This window comes from Rhea pennata, chromosome 31, assembly GCF_028389875.1.
Source record: "Rhea pennata isolate bPtePen1 chromosome 31, bPtePen1.pri, whole genome shotgun sequence".
Classification (NCBI taxonomy): Eukaryota; Metazoa; Chordata; class Aves; order Rheiformes; family Rheidae; genus Rhea; species Rhea pennata.
In genome coordinates, this window is record NC_084693.1 from 1,770,287 (window position 1) to 1,794,589 (window position 24,303).

Genomic DNA, 24,303 nt, shown 5'->3' on the forward strand with positions numbered 1-24,303 from the left:
TGCCCAGGGGATTTAGGAAAGGAAAGTAACAGCCACCCATATAGGTAGGCAGCTGGGCAGACACTTGCATTGTCTCTCTACTCTTACCTGTGCCATCACTCTGAAAGGCTGGGACTGGATTTTCCCCTTCTTCTAGCTCTGCCTGCAGGCGTATATTGACATGATTTATCAGATGAGAGAAGAGGGCCAGTGTGAAAGCGATGGCTGCACTGTACTGCTTTGAACCTGCAACAAGACAGAATAATGAGGTGGAGGAGACTGATCTTCCCACTAACCTAGAAAAGGGATTTCAGTTAAAATCAGATTTTCTGCCTAAGTGGAATACCAAGTGTTACCCATATCACTCACTTTCCATTCACGAAAGAGCCGAATGGCTGAGTAATGCACTGGTTACCTGCCCTCTTGAGGCTGTGAACACTCATAAGGCAGATGATCATCATGCGGAAGATCAGGAGATCAGGAAGGAAAGAGTAGCCACTCTCGTACTCTTCTTCATCTTCACTAGTTGAGTTCAGGTTAGGAGGAGAAGGCAGGTAGAACAAGCACAGGTTGAAATCCTCCAGCACAGACTGGCAGAGAGATGTCAGCTCAGAATCCAAAGAGCTTAGCAAGAGGGAAAAAATAAACAAGAATTATTATTCAAAACTCAAGCTCCTAGCAATGTCTGCATGGAAACTGAACAAAAACTGGCAGAGGCTTTACTTAGGTCATCTAGCACTAGACATGATAAAGCACCAGGGAGAATACTGCAGGCAGCAACAGCTATGGGAAGCAAATGAGATGAATCAGATTGTTTTTCTCTCTCTAAAGCTGCTAACCTAAAGACAAATGACAACTAGATCCCCTCCTTGCAAAGAGATGGGTCACCAGTAAATATACAGGAGGACTTGAACACTCACTCCCAGGCCCAAGGTGACACTCCTGCAGACTAAGACAGGAACACAGCCCTCATGTACACATCTCATGGCACTAAGCAGGAGAGCCAGCTAACTCAGCACTCTTTAGTATAATGGGCTCATGCCACAAAATATGAAATGCTACTATAAAAATCAGAGAAAAATCTGGAGATTAAACTCATTCTTCGCATTTTTCTAGCTCATGTAATTCAAAGATCTCAAAAATACTTCATATATAACCTAAATAACTACTGGATGACTTTCTCCCTGTGAGCTCAGACAGTACCCATTAAAATACACAGTGCACTTCAATGTTAAAAGTAGCAAAAGTTTCAGAGCCACTGCTCAGTAAAAACACTGCACTCCAGCACACAAACCAGGGACCCAACTTGTCTTCCTCCCACAGCTCCACCTAATTTGCAGCCCATAAGAACGTTTCAAAATCCTCTGCAGCCATGAGCTACTTCAAAGAAAGCACTCATGGCATTCAATATAATGGGCTACAGAAGTTTCCTAGTTACAAAAAAAAAAAAAAAAAAAAAAAAAAAAAAAAAAAATAAAAAATCAGTCTGCAAACATCTAGTAAATCCTTCTAGTAAATGCAACATACTTGGGATATTGAAGTAATCTATTTTCTTATGCACTAAACACATGTTAAGCGGATATTAAATGAGCCTTGAAGTTCAGCTCTAGTATAAGTCTATATTTGAAAGCTAACCACATAAAGGGCTGCATTAGCAAAAACATAACCAGTATCTTGAGGAAAGTGATTATTCCCCTCTGTTTGGCACTTGTGGGATGGCACCTGGAGTACCATGGCCCATTCTGGGGGCCCTAGAACCAAAAAAAAAAAAGTGACAAACTGGACTTTGTCCAGCAGCAGGCTATCAATTACAGTGCATGACGGTAAGACGAGACAAAGAGAACTGGGTTCACTCAGCTTGAAAGAGAGAAGGTTTGAGGGGATATAATCTGTCTTCAACTACCACATACGTGGTTACAGGAAAGTAAGCCAAACTCTTCTCAGAGGTGCACAGCAAAGGGAGAAGGAGCAACGGGCACAAGTCGCAGAAAGCAAAAAATAGATGAGATGCAAGGAAAGCTTCCACAGTGAGGGTGGTCAAACACTACAGGAGAAACCAGAGACGTGAGGAATCTCCATCCTTGCACATATTCAAAACTCAAGTGGGTGAGGCTCTGAGCAACCTGATCCAACTTTGGATTTGAATCTAACTTCAAAATGGATCCTGGTTTGGGGAAGGACTGGACCAGATGATCTCCAGAAGTTCCTTTTGAGCAAGATTATTCTATGACAAATTTTTAATTGCAGCCTCTAAAATACCTACTCTATGTCAAGCAGCAAGAGGTTAATTTAGAACCACCTGAAAGCCTCCCACAGCAGAGACGCAGAAAATCCAGGAAAAGCCACACAGCTGTACAAAACTTTCCATTTATTCCAATACAAATGGGTTATGTTATTCGTTCCTCTGAACAAGGTATTTGGTTACAAGTTTCCAAGTGCAATGAATTGCTCTGCACACGTGCAGACGGTGCCTCTTTGTAGTCAAATCAGCCTAAATCCAGCGCTTGCCAAGAGAAAGCATTTGATGCCTGAAAAAGGCATTAGAACACACCAAAGGCATGGTACAGAGGAGGTCAGAGGCTCAGGACTCAACTACTGGCTCAATTTATACAGAGTTACAAAGTATTTAACCTTTCGGTATTTCAACTTCCCTTGAAAGGTGATCATCTTCACTCTCACTGCAAGGTTAGAAGACTTTACAAGGCTTGGATTTTTTGGCAAAAAGCCTCAGTGCAGACACTGTTATCCTGCAGGGAACAATCTCTTCCATTTCTAAATACCTGCACCTGTGAGTTATCAATAGGAGATACAATCTGTTGTAACCTTACCTGCTTTTCGGCTGCAAAAGGCTCTGCAGGTACATAAAGCTCACCAGCAACCTCTTAATGTCTTTGCATCTGAAAAAAATTAAGGAGAAAACACTGTAAAGCAGGTATCGCATCACAGAAACTGGAGAGACTAACACAGCTCTATTAATAGATGAATCAGGTCTCAACCGATACCTACATTCTGAGGAAACCGGAGAAGAAAGCCAGTTTATATGCTTCTACTTTCCACCAATATATCTCATCTTCATCTATAGTCAATAGCTTAAGAGGAGAGTGAGAAACTTCTCGCCTTAACTTTTACACTTACCCAGCTTCTCTCTTGAGATAATGACCTAAGGGACCAAGAATGTGGCAGTTTGGAAGAAATGGAAGAAAAAGGCTCTTGAATTCTGGGAACTTTCGCTGCCTCAAAAGGGCCAGGTGCCTTTTTGCCTGGAATGACGCTACCTACCTCCCCGAGGAGGACACCAATGGCACTGCAAACTCTCAGACTGCACCCCTTCCCTCTTCTTTGGGCTCTTACCGTTTCTTGCTTGGAGACAACTTCCTGGTTTCACATTTCTTCAACTGGTGATACATTTTGGCTGCTTTATCATACAGTCGCTTCAGGTTCCCACAGGCACCTTCAAAGGACACTTCAGACTGGATACTGACATACCAAAACAGAACACATGAAAAGTTACTTTGCCACAGGGCTGCTCATATTTTATGGCTTTACTTCACTAGAAAGGTATTCAGGCATATAAACACAAAGATAGGCACCTAGTGCTTTTGTTTGAACATGCTGGGGTACTTAACTCCCCTTGATGTCTACAAACCCCACTCCAAGCTGCACTGCAGCTCCATCTGTAATGTTTATACACCTTTACAAATTTGTGCCTTAAGGCCATGTTTAGATAACTGAATTCCACCCAACTCACTGTGCTGGGTGCCTCATACCACACCATCACTCCCCTTCCATCCTGGCTCTCTCTAGCCCAGGCACAGGGTCGCAGGTGGAACCCTGCCCTCCAGCTGCAGTCCCATGTATTTCAGTGACCAGCACAACAATTTGACTTGACCAGGGCTCGCTAGTACTATCAGTCCTGCTCAAGGGTGAAATAACTCCTCCTCCTTCTCTTCCACATCCCCCTAAAACTCATCCACTGAGAAAGTCACAAGCCCGAAGTAAAGGAGAAAACCTGGCAAGAGCAACCATAGTGCACAGATTCCTTGCCCAGAAAGAGAGATCCCCACGGGCACTCACCAGCGTAAGTAACAATAGGTAGCCTCCACATTGTAATATTTGCTCCCCGCCAGTGTCCCCAGCTGGTTAAAGGGCATGCCTGTGACAAAAGAGAGAGGCAAGTGAATCAGTCTGCAGCTCTCCAGTTCTCCCTGCTAGAAAGCAGATCCCTTCCTTCTCACTACATTTCCGTACGGGAGGGAAGCCAGGTGGCACAAACAATAGTATAACTGCACTCCAAAGGTCTGGCTATTTGATTCTTTTGCCACTCAGCTTTTCCCCATTTTACAGTGTTTTTAAATCTTCCCCACCTTCTTGCTCGTTGTCTGCAGAAGAAAGCAGAGCAAACAATTTCTCCTCCTCTTCATTAATAAGCACATGGCCTTGACCTCAATCTTGTATTTCTCTTGACTTGGACAACATCTTATCAGCATTCAAATGCTCCATTCCAGCCAACTGTGCCACGTAAATGTTGGTCAGTTACTGGTATTTGAGACCAGCCACAGTAATCAACTCAGAAGAGCCTCGCAAAGACAAGGCAGAGAAAACATCCTTCTGGAACTGCTTCCTTTTCAGATAAGATAGGCTCTCAACTCCTGCCACAGTGTGCTTGCATAAAGTAATCACTTAAAGTAGAAAGAAGCACATGAAATTCTTTGTTGTTGTTGTTCCTGTTAGAATAGGGGGATGAGCAGTAATGTTCTGCTGACAGAACAGCTGGATCTTCCCTGAGCCAGACAAACATGATTTTACCCCACTCATGGAAGTTTAAGCTTCTTAGAATTAATCCGATGAATAAGTTGACATCATTTGATAAGGCCACCTTTGCTTTAACTCCTCTCTTGGGCTTGCCTGCCAAAGAGAGATTCTACTAGAAGGAACTAGTTTTAATTAGGGAATAAAACCCTCCCCTCTCAGTAACCAGACCTAAATCTAAACAGAACAGTGTCATAGAGTATTGCTTTTAGGTATGGCAGCATGATTTGAACAATGAGCATTCACTGCAACTCACCAATTTGCGGCGCAACAGAAAGGGCTTGATAGTAAAATCGCTCAGCCAGCAGTTCTGTGTCTACACCTGCCAGTTCATTCTGATAGCGAGCTGAAAGTAAAACCACACACTGCACATCAGAAATTAGAAGCCACTGTCTTCTCTTCCCTTCTGCAGAAAAGCAGAGTTTCCTTACATTTTAAAAATACCACAAACCTGGAAATACTGGCCAAGTCAACAAATCCACCAGATAAGAATTGCTCTTGGCAAAACACAGAAGTGTGCAGGGCTTGCCAGGACAGTCTGAAACATTTACGTTTTTAACTGCACTGTTCTGCACATCACAGTCCCTGCCATTCCAAGCAAAGGAAATCTCTTCACACTTGTGGCAGCAGGTAAGCAAAAGGAACAATATCTACTGCTCCACATGTTAAGTGCTGATTCACTCATCCTTGAAATAACTCAAGAGTTGTGCTCCCATTTTCCAGCACCCCAAATATACCATATTCTACCACAGCAGAGTGTGAAATCTAAAGTCATCTGACTTAATAAAATGCCTGGTGTCTAGCTAGACTGGATCTTATCAAGCATTATCCTTTTTGGATAATGGCAGGCATCTTGAAAACCTTAGGTGAAAGGATTGCAAAGAGGGGAGCACATTTTTCTCCCACCAGTCTGATAAGTCATTCTTATACCCCTATACGACATTCATTTGCATTCTTAGGCTGATTCACGCACGACAATGCCAAAACAGCTTTCAAGAATTTGAAGGCTGCTGCATGTCAAGCACATTTTCCCATGCCACACTTCAAATAGCTGCTTTTCACACAGTTGCATGTTTTCTCACTGCCTTCACACCCAAATGTTCATAATCAAGTAAGAAGCTGACACACTTAGGAGGTCGTGACTGTGGGGTAGACACATCTGCTCTGTAAAGGACGACACACAGCCAGACACACTCACAAAGAACCTGGGGTTTTGCAGTAGCCTATCTTCCGGATCAGTTAACAATATTGCTTAACAAATCTGATTCTCATTCACGCTTACGCTGGTGACAGTGGCTCTGTAAGGCAACCTTAAAGCAAGTCTGAGCTGAGAAGTCACCCAGCTTCAAGTTTCCTTTGTGCTGTCCAAGCAACATACATAAAGTCAAGGCTTCCATTCTCACACAGCCAAAGATTCAGTTGTTCACCAACAGCAATCTCATTTACTGGCACTAAAACAAAGCTTCTGCAATCTGCAGCAGCTCACTTATCCGTGAAGCTTTCACCTTAAACAGGTCATTGACAAATGGGTCCAAGAGAAACCAGTGTCTGCAAGCAACTATGGCAGCTGACTAACAATCATGAAATCAGCACGCTGTACAGGCACCATCTTTTATGTATTAAACATTGCCCTGAAAGATGATGCTGTTCTTACCTAGATCTCCCAGATAAACCAGACATCTGTGACATGCCATCTGTGCCCACTCCATCTCCTTCTCCGATGCAGACACAGGTTTCTTGCAGCCTACATGAGAAATGCAAAAAATCGCATACACCATTGGGTAAAGGCAGCTGGAAAGATACACAAGCAGCCTACGCCTTTCCTGAGACACCCAACATTTCAGCGGGTGAAAACAAAGATCACGTGTTCAGACCACAGTGTTGGCTGCTGTCTGTGGCTTCTTATAGACCCTTGCTGTCAAAATGTGGAAAATGCAGGTCGACACAGACTCCTCCTTCAACTCCCTGCTGATGGGGGTAGTGCATGTCACTGCATCACTAACAGTCACTGAGATGACTGTCACTCAGAGTTTGACTACAAGGTATGCTACAGAGAGCTGGCTCCATTTGCACTCAGATGAAAGGACAGAGGCCAGTTCCTGCCTACAAGCCATGCGATCACGTTAACATAGCGTTGAGCACAAGCTAATAAGGCCTGATTTTGAGAGGCTGATTTTGTTAGCACGGCTAATGAGGCCTTTGGGTAGGAGCTGGCACAACCCCCTGGAAGCCAGAACAAAGGCTGGGCACGCCTGCACCTGCAGTGACGTTCAGCGTGGACGTACCCTCCCTGACACCGAGGATGAAATTGGCCTGTTTGCATCAAGACTGAGATTTGGATTCAGTGCTCCACGACCTCCAAGCTGGCCAAAAGGGAGGAAGGAAAGTAAAGCAAGGAAAAAGCAGGAAGGCAAATCTGCGCTGGAGATAGGGCATCTGCAGTCAGGCAAGGACAATCACTGCCAGAAAAAAAGCAACTCAGTGGAAAGTGGCAAAAGCAACAGGAGAAGGCTCCAGCCAGATGTTCTGACTAACTTGACCCATCAAATATGACTTAATTCCTGGGAGGGGCTGTCACTGGCAGGATACTATCTCATCTCCCCAGCCCACCCACTCCTCAGCCAGGGGGGCAGTGGTTCAGCTGGAGCTTGGGAGGAAGGCTACCGCGTTCGCCCTCTCTCTCCAGAGATGGCTTACTGCCACGGGGCAAACCAGTGTCACGACTTGGAGCATCCAGCCTAGGTTTGGTCTTCCTGTTCCCAGGGACTCCCACCTTCTGCAGGAGAAAAATCCCTCAAGCAGAAATCCCAAAGGAAGGTATTTTTGAGAAGATCAGCACAGCCTGCAGTCTGACTTGCTTCCCTCTTGGCTTAGTTTAGAAGGGCGGAAGTGAAATCTGAAGAATTAAGCGACCAGTGAGGAATGGTTCCCAGTTACTAACAAGCATCGCATGAGTCACATTATACTGACACACAGCCTCAAAGCTGTGCCCAGACTCTAGGGGATCTATCCTCTTTTTCTATTTTGCTTTGAATCCTCTTGTTCCCTTTTAACATAACCACCAAGTTCTGCCCATCCTAATTCATATTTCATATGCAATTCTTCCACATATATCATTTCCGGATATGCAAGGTTTCATCTTCAATGTCCAGTTATGAATTTCTCTGTTGCATCATTTTAATTACAAAAGCCTGAACACATTAAGAAATTTGAGAAGGGGAATCTTTTAAATGCAACTCCATATCACAGCGTACAAACCCAGCTGGAACATGCATTTTGAGAATTTATTAGTTCTGCAGTACCCAGCTACATTTCTCAAAGCAACAGTTGCCAGGGACATCTGCCTTTTAAAATGACATTTCAAAGCTGATCATGATACAATCATCTCCCAGAAGCTAAGAATAGGATACAAGCAACTAAAATGTTCTATTGCTAAAGACATACTAACTCCTTTTATTCCAATTTCTGTGTCATCTTCCCCCTGCCAGCTTTAAAAATGTCAATTAAACCCTTGCTAACATATTTCACAAAAAATACTGAGGATCTATTTCTCAGCTGGATCTACCTGAACAGAAATAAATGCCTTGAAGTTACCGAGCACAATACTGGGGCAAAGATGAGCGTGTTATTACAAGATAATCTAGAAGTGAACACATACACAGCACAGCACCCTTCTTCCTCCTCCCCAAGAGGTAAGTTACCTCAGATTACCCAGCATCTAAGGGCAGGCACTGAGGCGGTTACCCGAGACAGCTAACATATAGCAGCCTACCACATTACAGTAGCTTCTTTATGTTCTCAGTCCAAGAGTCAATGATAGTTTCAAAGCTTATGTAGTGTGTGCACAAGTGGGATGCGAAAGAAGTACAGACATAGAAGGGACTAGGAGTAGGAACAGCATCTTGCATCTAAGTGAGTAAGATGTTCCAACAAAATCTGCTGATTTCTAGAACTTATTCCCACAAAGGCCATGTTGTCTACTTTAATTTATTAAAACAATCCATACAGCTGGAAAAGCTCATCCAAAATTGCGTAGAGTCTGCCATCACCAAACATTTACTAAAGAATTTCCTATGACCACTTTCTGACACATGTTCCAACCCTTCTTGCTTCCCTAATTCAGTACAGATATTTAAGGGGTGGGGGGAAGAGCCATGGAGAAGAGAAAATGGCAGATAGGCTGCTCTAAACAGATAATGGGCTAATCAGAGAAAAAGTTAATCCCTCAAATGCTAAACCAAAAGTGGACTGGCAGAAGGGAAAGCCACCTATCTGGGATTCAGGCCTTATCCAAGAGCTCAACAAGCTGAACACTAACCTATGAGAGGGTCCGTTACATGAGTCCAGTCAATACAGCACTGTAGCTCCAGTTGATAGTGAGACTGAATGTAGAGGAGAAGGTGTTGGTAAAATCCTATGCCAGCAATTAAGTGAGTCCGGTACGCACACTCCAGAGTACTACGGCTGTGAATGTGCTGGAGAGAGGAGAAGTGAGAATGTGTTAATGCAATCCATATAACTCTTAAGGCTGGCAACCCAGTTTATACCAAGCATTTAGCAAGACAGCAGGCATCTCAGCCGTAATTGTTTTTCTGCAGTTCTGTACCTCCTCTTGCTCAAAAATGTTTTATCTAGTGGTATTTACTAAGGGTCAACATCAAGGAGAAACACTTACAACAATGAGGTAAAAAAGATTAATGTATCTGGTTAGAGAACACTGTAATTATGTTAAGACAACCAGATCACCAGGACAGAGTCCATAGCATTAAAAAATACAACTAAATGAGAATGCCTTGAGTATTTTCCAGGGATCAACTCTAGAAAAACTAATCAGCACTGGCAAAGTCCCTTAAGACTATCACTGGCACTCACTTTACCTGGAGATATGCCTATTTTGAAGATGGGAAGACAAAAATTAAGTAAACAAAGCTGGAATATCCTCTGCACTTTCAGCTCTCTGAACAGATCACTAGAAGTTAGCTGCCCACAGCTAGACAGAAAGTATATGTCAGCTCCACGATTAAAATTCAGGAGTGCCTGGCTTCCTGCCCTGTGTTCAGACCACAACCTCTCCAAGCAAATGAAGCATTTAACTTAGTCTCTGGCCATGCAATGGGTCAGACCTTCTCATACAGCAGCAGCCACAGACACCTGCCTTTTTATTTGTTTTAATGAGTTGAATAACTTCATAGTAAACTTTTCTCCAGAGTAGTTCTTCTGCTTTTCTCCCATAATCCACTGGATGCAAGAACATCAGCTTCACACACAGCTCCCGCAGCCTGAGAGGGAGGGAGAGCAGAGAATTCACATTTAGCTACAGCAGTTTCAAATACAGCTGCTGCTACATGAGTGGAGAAGAGGAAAATCTGAATTGATTACTGTGGATGAGCTAGGCCATCTGGTGATGGTGCAGCTTGTGTCACTCCCACACAGTAGCAGCTGGAAAAGCCATAAACTCAATCAGTTACCTTGCCTCAGCTGGCCATCAGTAGCTTTCTAAATTGCAGTAATGTCATAAATAGTCTATAATCACAGATGAAACACACACACACACACACACACACTATCCTTTTCAGGCACCTCCAAAAACTGATAAAAGATTTCGTGCACATTTAGGGAGTTTCTTCACTATACAGGTATTTTAAAATAATTAGAAGGAAGTCATTAGCCAACATGAAGATTACTTATTTCTATTACAATGGCACTCAGGAAAGCCTCCAGCCACGGTCTTGGACTCTACGACTAGGTTTACTCAAATACAGACCTGGAGTATGGCCTCTGCTCTAAAAACCTGAACGAATCCCTGGTAAACAGGTACAACTGCTGATGTGTCACTTCACACACATTTTTTTCAGATCAAATATAAAACATAAATCCTCTGCCCAAACTTACTTGTTCCTCAAGCTGATGTTCTCTGGCTTGAACACTTCTTGATACGCTGCCTTATTACCAAGGATGAGATCCAGTCGATGAACAGCCTCAACCACTGCTCTACAAGGTAATACAAAAAGAAGAGTTTCAGAATGGCAGGTTACTTGGAAGTATTTTAGGAGATCTGAAATCTCTGCACAGAACCATATGAGCCTAGTTAATTCCATTATTAACGAGCTACCCTATACCACCAACACTGTATTCATTGATCACCTTTCTGCACACTATTTTGAAAAGCTTAGGGAAAGAAGGAAAAAACAGTTATATACGCTTTAATATTTCTACTTCAGATCAGCCATTTAATCACCAGTTACCACTACCTGTGTGATCAAAAATGCCAATTATTGCTACAGTAAAAAAAAAAAAATCAGACACAGTAGTAACTGTAACTTTTAACCTCAGCAATTAAAGCATACTATACATACACAAATATATTATACATTAATACACTTACATAAACATTAATACATTTAGATATATTAAATTGTATCAGTATAGAAAGGATTTGTTTCTAATGATTACTATTTTGATGGGGCAAGGGTCAAAAGTCCACCATTTCCTGCTCCCTTACCAACTCATTTATGAAAGAAGGCAACTCATTTCATCTGCATCTGCCACAGCTTCCTGATCTTTGTTAGAGCGATACATTGATTAAAGCTCTTAAGAGGTCTCTGGATGAGAGATGACACGGACACGGAAAAACATTCTAAAATAACAAATTTATTAAGATTTTTTTCCTCCCATCAAAGCCACCTAAAAGACAGACCAAGCAACTTTTGAGCGTCTGAGCAAAAACCACGTTGGTGAGTCACTGCCGAGACACTCCAATCTCCTGGAGGAGGAATGCCACCGTGTGTAAAATCTCAAGCACTTGACAGTTTGAAGCTACGAACAAAGCAGGTTACAATTCCAGAACGCTGCAGTGAAATAAAATCAGGGACTTTCAGAAGGATTAGCACTGACAGAAAGTACACCCATCAATATCTCAAGGACAGTTCAATAGAGTAAAAAAATCAAAAAGCCACATTATACCCTCTCTAACAAGAGAGATCATCTCTAAACCTCGGCATTTGTTAAGCCTTTACTTGATGCCACTGCACCAACTCTTGAAACCAACCTTCCCCAGCTCTTCACTCTACACCTTCCTCTTTAAAGGACGTGTCCTCCAAGCCATCCTCAGCCATTAGCTGTTCTCATTTTCCCCATCAACTCTGCATCCCTCATTTGCTTATATCTTTACCGTTCCTCCTGCTGAGAGTGCCACACGTCGAACAAGACGAAGACAAGCAAAACGTCTTGTAAATACCGAATGAGACGGACCTGATCACGGCAAACCTCTGCAAAGCAGAACCGTTACCTGCTGCCACCAGCCTCCCCCACAGAAACCTCCACCCTTTGCGAAATGCAAACTTCCTCGTCATGCTCGGAGCACGATGCGACGCCTGAAACTTCCCAGACCTTCTCTGCGTGCATGTGCACAAATGGTCCCCAGATTGAGTACAGGACGCTTGCACGGGTGCTTGCAAGCACAAGCGTGCAAAACCAGACGCTACTGCCTCGAAAACTACAGATCTCACTGTAAAGTAACTGACGGTTTCAGGTGCCAGCCCCTTACCCGTGAGGCAAGGCTTCTTCCCCAAACCACCACGCCAAAAGGAATCTCATCAAAAAGGACAGGCAAAACATTCAGGAACTCCAAGCGACAAAATGATTCATCTCATGGTAAGTCCCAGGAAGCCTTTCATCCGAGACTAAGTGAAAACCTCTAACTGGTTTTCAGTAAACCACAGAAGCTGACACAGGAAGAGGAGCACAGGGAAGAGGATAACCATACACAACAGTTTGGGAGATCAAAACACCACAGAGTTGAACCAACTTCTTCCTAAATAATCACAAAGAAAATCAAGTATAGAGTAAGAATCTCACACGGGGGTCTGCTACAAACCTTGATATCCACAGCAACATCTGCTCCCTAACATCTTTCTCATATGGCCTGAAGGTCCTTTGCAAACTCTATCCAACAGCCTCGTACACTCCAAAAGCCACCAAGTAAAATGCTTTCTTGCACATAAAAGGGACTAACTGTAAAGTGTTTGCCCACACTCACAGCATACTGGTTGGGGGGGGGGGAAGGAGGGGGAAAAAAAAGAACACACATCATGCTTCCCCAAAATAGGTCTCACCAAAGCAGCAGGCAACAGACCAATCTTCGCTGCAACCTGTGATTACTCTCCTGTCAGTCTAGTTCCCAAAGACCCTCTGCAGCAAGCACTGCAGCAAGAAACAGTGTGGCTTGCAGGGAACTGCTGTTTCCTATGCAGAAGGGTGACCAGGAAAAAAATGGAACTGCTGATTCATTTGACTCCCAAAGAGAAGTACAGGAAATCTGTGATCTTCAATTTCCAAAATAGGTAGTCCCTACATCTTCAAAATAGCTTTTAAAATGCTTTCCCTGTGCTCCAAATCAGCAGCTGCTGTGTGTCCTGTGCAAGCTCACACATCACTGACATCTCAAGGTGGGAAATGATTTCACGGTGACTACCAGCACTAGACACCTGCATCCAAGGACACAGCCAGTCCTTAGGATGGGCGCCAACATATGAACCAGGCATGAACCCATGTACACATCCTTGCATGCAAGTTAACTACTCGAAGGCCCCACATGGGCCCTTTCTCCTGCCATTTATTAAATTCATTTCCCTTAACGGGCATATAGTTCAAATTCCCTCAGTAGAGCTTACACGCCAAACAAGCCTCTAATTTTTATATCTAAAACAGCGTCACAAAATCTCATCTGAGGATCTGGTTGAGTTCAGCAGCAACAGAAATGCATCTTGATACTGCCCAACACGACACGCAAGAAATCACATGAATTACTCAAAAGGCACCTGCCAGAGCCCCCTTTCTGAGAGTCAAGCAACTGCGCTGCCAGCACTATCAGTAGGTAAGGAACTCGATGAAGCAGTTAAGGAACACATCTACTCACACGCACCAGGGCTCAAACGCCTGCTGAACGTGAAGTACGGAAGTTTCCTTCCAAGGACTGTCTCAGCAGGGACCTTGAAGCATACTTGGAGCACAGGAACCTTCCCCTCCAGCACAGGGTAGAAGGCATCCCAAAGGACATCTATCACACAAGACTGTTTCCTAAAACAGCCAGGGATGGGTGCTTGGAGACATTACTCCTTTCTGTTGCTTTTTATGGGTTCATAAAAAAACAGAGGGTTGGTGACCTGAAAGCCACAGGGCAGCATGGTTTACCTTCTAGGACGTGGGTTGCTGAGCTGTAAGGCACAAAGCAGACCCCACACTAAAAGGCTTTCTCAACAGCACGAACTCCAGGTTGCTGCTGGGGGAAGCGGAGGCAGCAGCAAAGACGCCGCCGCAACAACCAGCAAAGAGCTGCAGGGATGCCACGCCGCGGGCAGTGAGGAAAGGGGCCACAGTGAGGATACCAAGGGACACGAGGCAGGCTCACTTCAAAAAGTTAAGGAACGTCAATGTAGGAGGGGCAGACTGTGCACTGATTAAAATGCAGCTTAGCAGTTTGTGCCCTGAGACCACAGGCTGAGTTATACTTAGGGGTTAAGAAGTCAAATTTTGTCTCAATACCCATTTTTGTATCTGCTGCCTTTAAACCTTGCTCTCAGACAGCACACCAGAACCACGGAGGGAGCAAATCACACACCAGTCTATTAAAAGAACCAAGTGCAGCACGTCATGCCAAGCAGGGTGGAAAAAGTCCAGTGCCAAGTCCTCTTCAGCCACAGAGGAACGGATCCAACACTTTCCTTCTGCGCCATTAACATTCTGGGACAGGGGCAAGATGGCACGGAGAAATATTTGTGCTCTCGATTTCATTATCTAATACATCACTAAGAGCCTCTGAGGAGTACAATATGTCTCAAGGAGAGGAGCTGCAGCCATTCACTTGTATTCTGGCACACAACAGTACACAAATAATATTGCCCAGAACAAAAAGAAGAGTAGTGCAAAGCCAATGAGCAATGGTTACCCAGAATCAAGTAAAAGAAATATGGTCACTATAGAAGTACATCGTGAAACAGCACCCAGTACAATCCAGTGACCACATTCCAGGGCGAATCCCAGGGATTATCAATCCAGGAAGAGTTAAATGGAAAAGATCAAATACCATACTACAAATGGAGATGGCCAGCCTCATCTCCAAAAGGACTAACGCACTGGCCAAGGACTGCAGAGACCTGAGCTCAACTCCCGCTGCTCTCACAAATCAGCTGGCACAAAGCTGATCCTACATGAGCACAATTTACAGTGAGGATTGTGACATTCAAACATCTGAGATTATATATAAAATCTAAGCTGGTGGCTAAAGTTTCCAGAGACAGTAGTCAGCCATCACACAAAATACAATGAATACAGTACTTCGAACAGGAGAAGAAGTCGCCACCTAACCGAACTCCAGGCTGAAACACAAAATTTGACAAGAGACTGTTCAGCAGCAAGTTTGCTAAGAGACCTATCAGCTACACAGCAAGAAAATGTGTGACCACTGCAGATACTATAAATGCTGCAGTAAAATCACAATACTTACTCTGAGCTAAAAGAAAAGACATGACTAGGGGAATGCGGTTTTCTGCTGCGAAAATGCTGCAAGCAAGCACACACCTAATTCTGCCATAAAAATGTAAACAGAAAACAACCTCTTCCTTGCCTTGATGACCAAACACATGAGAAGGGCCTTTCACTTGCAAGCACCAGCAGCATAGTGAGTTACCGTTTGTCAGGTGAGCTAGGAAGCGATTGCTGCCCACGCACTTTCCTCGCCTGTTGTAACCACAAAGTAAAGCACATCTTAAACCAACACAAAACACAAAATATGTTTTATTTTGCAAGCAGGATGCCCTAGGAGTGCACACATCCTCTCCAATCCCTGCAACCACACCTCAGGTGACAAGAGGTATGTTGCTATGCTGCACTAGCATGCTTACGAGCAGTTGTGGGAAGACACCCCTAAGATCAAGTAGGTTATTTCGATCTGACAGCAGATACAGAGCTCCACGGCCCTGGAGGTGCTTGCAGTGTGATAGCACAGCTCACACCTTGGATAACCCAAGCCACTGCATTTTACTACAAGCTTTTCAATAAATAAATAAATAACATAACTTCAAAGCGCAGGGGACAGGCTTGTATGAAGCACACTAGCAGCTAGCATTCAAACCTACCATTATTGTTTTGGGCTTTTAGGTAAGGATCTCATCACATTTCTCAGAGGGAGGCAAGACTATCCCTGTTCTACTGAGGGCAGTGAGGTTCCAGGAGAGGAAAGGACATGTCCAATGTCATCAAGTAAGTCAGCAAGACAACTGGAAATGGACCCTAGCATGAACTCCGTTTCCTGCCTTCACCATCTTGCTCATCTTCAAAACCACACCGTCACTCCTGAAACTCCAGTATGAATCTGCTCCACAGATGGAGAAACTGAGACAGCAGGGGGCAATGACTGGGCCGCAGGCACAAAACAAGTCATCGGCAGAGCGGAGGCTGGCCCCCAGCTCCCGCTCCCCAGAGGTGCCTCCTGCAGCGCTCAGGACAGCTGGGGTGCGTGGCACTGCTGCACAGCGCTGCCAGAACGGCACCTCGTCCCTGCCGGGGCGAGCGGACTGAGGCTGCTGTGATTTCCTGAACCTTCTCTTCTGACACCGTTTCTAACCCGCAGCGCAGACACATGAGGGACAGCGGAGTCCCAAGAAGTATTTTACTGGGAAATTCCGCACCTGGAGTGGTCTGCCCTCCGTACGGCTGGAATATGCCCTGGCCCAAGTGCCTGATCACCAGATCCTCTTCTCCATCCCTTTCCATGCATTCCCTGTGCACTGCCAGTGCCATGGCTTCCCTCTCCAGCTCCCCCTTTCTCTGAATCCCCCCATATCTTGCCCCATGCCCCTGCATCCATCACACTTCCTCCCCTCAGTGCCCCTCACTATGTCCTGCCCCATCTCCCTGCATCCCTCCTCCATCCTCCTCATCCTGATTCATCTCACTGGATTCCCCGCACCCTCTTACCCTTCCTTACACCCCCTCCAAGTCTTCCCTGGATTCTCTCTGCCTCCTTCCCCTTGGTCTCTCCTCTACCCTTGGATCTCCCACCTTCCCCATCCTGACCCAGCTCCCTGGGCGCCCCAAGCCCCCTTTCCCCCCAGCGCTCCTCCTCGTCCTGCTCCATCTCCTTCGGATCCCGCACAACCCCTCACCCCTGCTCCCCACCATCTCCTTTCCCCAGTAACTTCACCCTCCCTGAATTCTTGGGCCCCTGGTCCCCCCCTCAGTCTTCTCTCACTCCCCATCTCCTTTCCCTCGTCCCCCTCCATCTTCCCCGACCTGCCCCCGCGTCGTCCCCGCTTCCTCCATCTCCCCCTCCCCAAAACCCCCTGAATCCCCCCCCCAGTCCCGGCTCTCCTCCCTCCCGCCCGCCGCCCCCCTCCTCCTCCCGGGCCCGCTCCCCGCCGCTCCTCACCGGTACAGCCGCTTGGTGTGCAGCACCTTGGCCTCGGGCTCGCCGCTCTCGCCGGGGGCCCCGCCGCCCTGGCTCATGGCGCCCGGCGGGGGCAAGGCCCGGCGCGGCCTGCGGCCCGCGGCCCCCTCAGCACCGGCCGCGCCGCCCCGCTGCTGCCGCCGTCGCCGCCCGCCGCCGCCGCCGCCGGCCCCGCTCGGCCGCCATGGCTGCGCCGCTGCCCCCTGCCCCGCGCCGCGCGAGACTTGGCGCCCCGCTATCGCGAGACTTGCCGCGAGACCGGGGGGGGGGGAGCGGGGGGAGCAGGGAAACGCGGCGCCGCCTCGCGAGAGTTCCCGCTACTCGGCTGCCAGCACTTAGAGCTGGCAAACATGGCGGCTGCGCGGCGTCATCTCGCGAGACTTCTCCCCCCCCCCCCGGTATCGCTGCCAGCACCAAATGCTGGCAAACATGGCGGCCTCTCCGGCTTCATTCAACGAGCTTTATTGCCACCCCTGCGCGGCGGACACGCACAGCAGGGCTGGAAGGAGGCAGGGGGCCAGGCCTGGGGCCGCAGGGAGAAGCCCTCTCCCACCCCCCCGCCGCCATGAACGTTCCCACTAGGCAGCCCCAGTCCCTCGGGGACTCCACTGCCACCAGCGCCAAGGGATCCGCTGGGAGTCCCCCTGCTCCCCTTGACCATGATGGGGGGCCAGACGGTCCCTCCACCACCGCTTCCCGCGGTGAAGCCTTTCGGGGCGACCCGCAGGCCTCGGGGTGGGGGGGAGAGGGCGGCGGTGGCGGGGGGGCTCCAGCTCCGAGACCTGCGGCCTCCCCGGGCAGGCTCAGCCCATCCGCCCCGGCCGGCGCCGAGGGGCTCGGGCGGCCCGTCGCCCTGCTGAGCCCCCCAGCCTGGACGCGTGTCCCCCCCGCCCCACACACACACACGGGGCGAGGTGGCTGTGCCGGCCCCACCTTCACCGGTTAAACTGGTTTGAAATCCGGGGCAGAGAGGCCTCCGCCGTCCTCCCCCCCCTCCCCGGCCCTCTCCGAGGGGCAAATCCTGGGATTTCCACCTGCGTCGCCCGCTCCCCCCAGAGCAGGCGGCACCCGGCTCCCTCCTGCGCCCGCCCCCGCTCCGAAGCGAGTCCGGCCCGTCCTCGCCCCAGCACACGTGTTGGGACGCGACCGGCGCCGGACGGAGCCGCGCTCGGATCAGCCTGGCGGGATCCAGCCCTCCCCCCAACCCAGCCTCAACCCCCGGGGGGGGCGTTTGGTGAGGAGGGGGATTCCTGGGGCAAAACCCTCCCGTTCTTGCTGCCTTTTTATCCGTTTGCTTTCTCCTAGCGCCGGGTGAGGCCGGCAGGGAATGGGATCCCCCTCCTAGTCCCTTCCGCCACCCCGAAACGCGGGAGAAAACCCCGAAACGCCATGGCCGCGGCCGGCCCCGTCCTGCCCCCCGAGGAGGTGGCTTTGCTGGAGCTGGGGACGGCGGCCGCCCCCCCGGCTGAGGGGGCCGCCGGCCGCGCCGAGCCCCCGGGGGACCCCGCCGCCACGCTGCCGTGGGAGCCGTGCCAGCGCGGCGCCCGGAGCCAGCCGGAGCCCGAGAGACGCCCGAGCCCCGACGGGGGCCGCCGAGACGCCGAGGAGGACAGCCCCCCGTGCGAGGCCGAAGGCGAGGAGCCCCGGGGGCAGCCCACGGCGCCCGCCCACGTCTCCGTGCCCATCGACCCGCGGTGCATCGAGCGGAAGCGGCCGTCAGACCCGCGACCCCGGGAGCGGGGCGAGGGGGGCTGCGCGGCCCCCCACGGCAACCGGCCCCACGACCTCCTCCGCCAGAAGCAGGTTTTCCTCCCCCTCGGGTGCAGGGACGTCCCGGGTTACGGGGGGCGAGCGGCCAAGGCGCCGGCCGAGGCGTCCCGGTGCCCGTGCGCCGGGCCGGGTTGCAGCTCCGACGGCCTCAGGGCCGTGGCGTCCGCGGCGGGGGCCGTGCTCCTCTGCCCCTGCCTCGTCTACGGCGCCTACGTCTTCCTGCCCTTCGACGCCCCGCTCCTGCCCACCGTCAGCGCCCGCCTGGTCTACACGCTCCGCTGCGCCGCCTTCGCCACCTTCCCCGTCGTCCTCGGTGAGCCGCCGGGCCGGGGCTGCGGTGCACGGAGCGGAGCTTTTGCAGCTCCGTCGCTCCTGCCCTCTTCCCACCCCGCTCCGGTCCTCTCTCCCCGATGCAGCTTCCTCGCTCCCCGCACCGCGCGCCTGCTCAGCCCCTCTCCTCTGCCCCCGCAGGGATGATCGTCCACGGCATCTCCCGCCTCTGCTCCTCCTCGCTGGAGCCCTTCGGGGAGCTGCAGCGGGAGGTGGAGATCCACCGCGCCTACGTCTCCCAGTCCGTCCACCTCTTCGTCCTCTACTTCTTCAACATGGCCGTGCTGGCCACCTACCTCCCTCAGGAGGCCCTGAAACTCGTCCCCCTGCTCACGGGGCTCTTCGCCATCTCCCGGTAAGCAGCTCCTCGCCCTCCACCCCGACATCCCCTTTCCCCTCCCCGGGCAGCTCGAGGTTTCCAGAGGGACCAAGTCGGATCCATCAATCCTGGAAAACTCCCTGCCCCGGTTTTTGTCCCCCTTCGCCCGTGCCCCTGAGCGCGGCCGTGCCGCCTCCCGGCAAGCCCTCGCTCAGCCCCAGCCCGTCTCCAGGCTGATCTACTGGCTCTTGTACGCCGTCGGGCGCTCCTTCCGCGCCTTCGGCTTCAGCATGACCTTCCTGCCGCTCCTGGCCATGCTGTTCTGCAACCTGTACGGCTTGTTCGTCCTGGAGCCCGAAAACCTCCTCGCCGTGGCGGGTGCCAAGGCCGAGGGGCCCTCCAAGGACGGCGGGAACAAGCTCCGATTCTGGGGGTGAGACGGGCCGTGGGGAGACCGGGGTGCTCAGCTGCAGCCCCCGGGGCACAGCGGGGCCGAGTCCTCCTTGCACTGGGCAGACGTGGACGAGCCCTGAAGGCGGATGGGGACAGGCGGATCGGCTGGGTTCCTGCTCGGAGCCCACGACATCCTGCTGGACGCTGAGGACTGGGCTGTAAAAAACCCTGTGCAGGGAGATTCCTGCAGGAGGGCGAAGAGGGGACCCAGAGCAAGCAGCAGGACCCGTTTCATGGGGATGGGTAGGTGAAAGGGACCCAAATGCCTTGCTGGAGCTGGCTTTGCCCAATAAAGCCCTTCACCAAGTGGCCGTGTGGTTAAATTTCCCCAGGAATCGCCCTCACCACCAGGACTTGCAGCTTCACCCTCAGCCCCTGGTATCCAGCCCCAAAACGATGCTTCCAAGAGGGGGAAAACCAGGTTCCCTCATCCTACCCCAGCACCGTGACAGCCCCGTCCCTGCCTCCCGCTCCCAGATCCTGCGCAGTAGCTGCCGGGCCCTTGCACATCCCTCCTCCTCCTCCTCCCCCGGGCAGAGGTTCAGCGTCTGGCTCGCAAACCGGTCGGCCGGGTCCCAGGGAGCCCTGCCCCAGGGAGGGACGCGGGCGAGACGAGGTGGCCTTGGACTGCGTGGATCGGCCCCAGCCTGGCTGCTGCCCGGCCCAGGGGGGCGGCCGATCTCCCCCCCCCCCCCGGCACGCCCAGCTGGGCCCCCAGGCTGCGCCCCACGGCCCCCTGTCAGCACCCGTCGCAGGCACGAAGGCCCCCGCGCGAGGCAGCTCCCTGCTCCCTCCTCTCAGCCGTACGGTTTCGTGCCAGAAAAGGAGAACTGGCTTCTTCCGAGCTCCAGCATCCTTTAACCCCTGCGCGGCCCCAGCACGACGCTGCTGCGGGAAACCGCGGGTAGAAATCCCTTTTATTTGGTCCAAGACAATCAGTGGTCGAGAACAGGAAAACCCCACAGTGCACCCCGCGTGCCCCACAGCTCCCAGCCCCAGCTCGCACCCCGGGCCGGCCCCACGGGTAACCGAGCCCGAGGCGGGATGAGCCCTCCCTGGCCCCGACAGGAGGGAGCCGAGTGCAAGCGGGGGTGACGGGGATCTCCCTGCCTCGCTCGGCAGCCCCTGCGGAGGCCGGCGCGGTGCCAGGCACCGCGGGCAGGGAGCGAGCAGCCCACCAGCTCTCTCGGAGGAGCCCAGAGGCGCGAGAGGCAGCTTGCACGGTGCCGGGGGGGGGGGGGGGGGGGGGGCGGCGCCAGCCCCGCTCCTGGGTCAGAGCCCCCCAAGCGACCCCAGAGCACCCCGAGAGCGGCCCAGCCGCACAGGATGGGGCACAGCCAGGGCCAGCTGGTTAAGGACCAGCCATCAGTGGTTTTATCCCTTAGGGCAGGGAAAGTCCTTCCCCCTGCTCAGAGCAGCCACCGACTCCTCCAGTCACTTCCCAGCAGGCAGATAAAGAAAACAAAGGAAAGAGCAGGACCTGGTCCAGGCTCCGGGCAGCAGGAGAGGCAGCAGGACAGAGGGAAGCGGCGCAGGCCACCGCAGCGAGCGTTGCTCCGGTCTCCTCCGAGCCTAGTCGGAGGAGGTGGATGGGGGCAGAGATGAGCTCGCAGGCGTTGGAGCCCCCGCGGGCCGCTGCATCCCCCTGCCCAGGGACGAGGAGGGTCCCGGTGGTCTCTCCGGGGACCGGTCCGCTCAGTTGATGGGCTCGTACTCGGAGTAGCGTTTCCGCTGGGCGAAGAGGACCACGACGCTGCCCATCAGGAGCAGCACCATGGGGGTGCCCAGCGCCACAGCCATGATGGAGATGACGAGGGGGGAGAAAGTGTCCTCGGGGGGCTGCCCAAAGCCCAGCAGCGCCGACCTGCAGGGAGGGACAACACACGTGGGGATGCGGCTCGGCTCCCCCACGCCGAGACCACCTGGACCAGCCCTGCACCAGGACTTCCCGGCTGGATCCCACGTGGGACAGGGAGAGGGAGGTCTCCCAGGCCAGGGGAGAGGAGAGACTGTGACAACAAGTTGCCAAACTCCTTGCTACAAATCAGTGGGAAACCACAGACTTTCGGAGGGAGGCACAAACGAAGGGCTACCAACCACGGAGACTCCTTAGCCCAGGCCCTTCGCACCCAGCAGACCCTGCTCACCAGCTCAGGTAATGCTTCTCCTGGTAAACCTCTCCATCCTCGCCCCCGAAGGAGATGTTGATGGCGCTGACAGCGTAGGCGCTGCCCAGGCCCTCGCCGAAGTAGGCGCGGATGAGGCTGGACGCCGGCAGAGTCCAGTTGGCCGCTTGCAGGCCGCGGGGTTGGCACCGGATGCCGTCCTCGCGCTTGGGGCTCCGGGAGCCGTAGGCGGTCGCCTTCCACTGCAGGAAGCTGAGCGCGGCGCTGCCGTTTCGGGCCTCGGCTGCCAGGGAGAGCGTCTGATCCGGGGGAGAGCAAGAGGGAGGGAGGGAGGGAGGGCAGGAGAGCGTCTTTACGGAGCCGCAGCGGGGAACCAGGGCTCCCGGGCTCTCCGCGGAGCCGTGGGAGGAGCGGGAGGGCTGGCACAGGATGCCCAGCTGCTCGCCCTCGCCTCCGGAGCTGGGGACGTCCCCAGGCCCGGAGCTCGCCCCCGCGGCCGCGCTCACCTCGAAGATGGTGGGTGTGTACTCGTCGTCGATGGAGCGCGCCGAGCGCAGCCTCCGCACCGCCCCCAGCTCCTCCACCGTTGCCACCTCCAGCGCAAAGCGGGAACCGTTGCCCCGCGGGGTCACCCCGGCCAGGACAAACTCCACCTTGGAGCTGTTTGCCGTGTGCAGGAGGCTGGGCAGGGGCCCGTCGCGGCCATCGGCCTCGTAGGCTGTCACCTGCCGGAGACGCGGCCAAGAGGAACAGCGTGATCCAGGGCTGGGACGCCAGGGACCACCGGTCCCTCTCTCGGATGTCTTTGGATGAGATGTTCACCCGGACACGGGGTGCTCGCCCTGGAGTGGCGAATCCCCGCTCTGCCCCTGCGGACGTACCCGGAGAGCCAGGCTGCCGTTGGAGAAGCTGCCGCTGGGGTCGGAGGCGGGGACGCCCAGGAACTCGGCCGTCAGCGCCGTGTGGTTCAAGGTCCTGTTGACGCTGTCCCAGGAGAAGCTAGATAGGTCATACGTGGGGTAGAAGAGCTCCTCCGGCGTGTTGGCCTTGCTGTACTCGAAAACCTGGGGCCACAGGAGAGGAGAAGGGCTGGGAGCCGCCGGCAGCCGCTCAGGACACCTCACTTTGCGCTGCGGACAGCAGGGTGCCACGCACGGGGCTGTCACCACCGGCGGGGAGAGGACGGAGCCCAGGAAGGACCTGCAAATTCTCCAGTACCTTGGTGAAGACGACAGCGGTGGCGTACACGACGCTGCCGGGGGGCTCGATCCAGACGGCCCCGGCGGGCGTGGGCGAGAGCAGCCGGGTCCAGTCGACGCGCAGGACGCTGCTCGGGCTCCCCGTGGCCACGAGCAGCGCCGCGGGGGCCCCGATGCTGCTCCACACGTAGTGCAGCGTGTCGTCCTGCCCCACGGCGCGGACGTGCAGCAGGTTGACGGAGGCGTTGGGCCAGCCGGGGTTGTACTGCATGGACACCTGCGGGGCGGGAGGGGGGCGCGGGTGGAGCAGGGGCTCCCCCCGGCCCTCAGCCGCGGTGGGGGGGGGGGGGGGGGGGATCCCCGCCTCGCTCGGCCCAGGGGAGCGCTCCGCTCCCCGGGCCCCGCAGCCGCCCACCGCCGCCAGGGGCCTCGGGAGGCCGCTGGTTCCCACCCCCGCCCGCCGGCCCGTCGGGGCCCCGCTGCCCGGGCAGCGGCTCCCCCGCTGCGCCGGGGCCCGCAGCCTGGCTCAGGGCGGCCCCGGCCCCGGCCCCGGCCCCGGCCCCGGCCCCGGCCCCGGCCCCGGCCCCGGCCCCGGCCCCGGCCCCGGCCCCGGCCCCGGCCCCGGCCGCACCTCCCGGCGGCCGCCGCCCGCCGCCGCCAGCAGCGCCGCCAGCAGCAGCATTTTCGCGGCAACGCGGCAGCGGCCCCCGCTCACGTGACCGCTCAGCTGCTTCCTCTCCCTCCTCCGCCCCCCCCCCTTAAAGGCGCAGCGCCGCAAATCTCTTAAAGGAGCCGCCGCCCTTAAAACAAACAAAAAAACAATAAAAACCAGCGCTCCGGCGTTACCCCTCGGTTTCGGGGGAAAGCTGGGGA

The 24,303-nt window shown here is 52.8% G+C and overlaps 3 protein-coding genes across 3 annotated transcripts in view; 1 reads left to right on the forward strand and 2 right to left on the reverse strand.

Moving 5' to 3' along the window:
• SMG5 (SMG5 nonsense mediated mRNA decay factor) overlaps nucleotides 1-17,321 on the reverse strand; it is a 31,116-nt gene extending 13,795 nt beyond the window's left edge. Inside the window, exons 1-11 of the mRNA XM_062597765.1 lie at nucleotides 17,216-17,321; nucleotides 10,681-10,779; nucleotides 9,944-10,067; nucleotides 9,107-9,263; nucleotides 6,443-6,532; nucleotides 5,045-5,134; nucleotides 4,054-4,132; nucleotides 3,331-3,456; nucleotides 2,808-2,876; nucleotides 395-603; nucleotides 88-225 (exon numbers count right to left, since the gene is read on the reverse strand). Coding sequence (XP_062453749.1) covers nucleotides 88-225; nucleotides 395-603; nucleotides 2,808-2,876; nucleotides 3,331-3,456; nucleotides 4,054-4,132; nucleotides 5,045-5,134; nucleotides 6,443-6,532; nucleotides 9,107-9,263; nucleotides 9,944-10,067; nucleotides 10,681-10,779; nucleotides 17,216-17,292 — 1,258 coding nt within the window. The 5' untranslated portion in view covers nucleotides 17,293-17,321. The remainder of the gene's footprint in view (nucleotides 1-87; nucleotides 226-394; nucleotides 604-2,807; nucleotides 2,877-3,330; nucleotides 3,457-4,053; nucleotides 4,133-5,044; nucleotides 5,135-6,442; nucleotides 6,533-9,106; nucleotides 9,264-9,943; nucleotides 10,068-10,680; nucleotides 10,780-17,215) is intronic.
• Nucleotides 17,322-18,622: 1,301 nt separating this feature from the next.
• On the forward strand, nucleotides 18,623-20,089 carry TMEM79 (transmembrane protein 79). The gene is made up of 3 exons (XM_062598001.1): nucleotides 18,623-19,316; nucleotides 19,475-19,688; nucleotides 19,885-20,089. The coding sequence occupies exons 1-3, from the start codon at nucleotides 18,623-18,625 to the stop codon at nucleotides 20,087-20,089; spliced, it is 1,113 nt and encodes a 370-aa protein (XP_062453985.1).
• A 915-nt stretch (nucleotides 20,090-21,004) lies between these two features.
• On the reverse strand, nucleotides 21,005-24,134 carry GLMP (glycosylated lysosomal membrane protein). Its single transcript, XM_062597930.1, has 6 exons — nucleotides 24,062-24,134; nucleotides 23,450-23,707; nucleotides 23,113-23,295; nucleotides 22,738-22,956; nucleotides 22,253-22,530; nucleotides 21,005-21,969 (listed from the first exon to the last, which is right to left on the reverse strand). The coding sequence occupies exons 1-6, from the start codon at nucleotides 24,110-24,112 to the stop codon at nucleotides 21,801-21,803; spliced, it is 1,158 nt and encodes a 385-aa protein (XP_062453914.1). The 5' UTR covers nucleotides 24,113-24,134; the 3' UTR covers nucleotides 21,005-21,800.
• Nucleotides 24,135-24,303: the final 169 nt, after the last annotated feature.

What these genes read in the sequence shown, in the direction of transcription:
- GLMP (XM_062597930.1), bottom strand. Translation starts at nt 24,112, where the DNA reads ATGCTGCTGCTGGCGGCGCTGCTGGCGGCGGCGGGCGGCGGCCGCCGG. An exon ending in CCGCTGTCGTCTTCACCAAG is followed by an intron (nt 23,296 to 23,449) that starts GTACTGGAGAAT and finishes CTGTGGCCCCAG; the next exon opens with GTTTTCGAGTACAGCAAGGC. An exon ending in ACACACCCACCATCTTCGAG is followed by an intron (nt 22,531 to 22,737) that starts GTGAGCGCGGCC and finishes CCCCCGGATCAG; the next exon opens with ACGCTCTCCCTGGCAGCCGA.
- TMEM79 (XM_062598001.1), top strand. Translation starts at nt 18,623, where the DNA reads ATGGCCGCGGCCGGCCCCGTCCTGCCCCCCGAGGAGGTGGCTTTGCTG. An exon ending in CACCTTCCCCGTCGTCCTCG is followed by an intron (nt 19,317 to 19,474) that starts GTGAGCCGCCGG and finishes CTGCCCCCGCAG; the next exon opens with GGATGATCGTCCACGGCATC. An exon ending in GGGCTCTTCGCCATCTCCCG is followed by an intron (nt 19,689 to 19,884) that starts GTAAGCAGCTCC and finishes GCCCGTCTCCAG; the next exon opens with GCTGATCTACTGGCTCTTGT.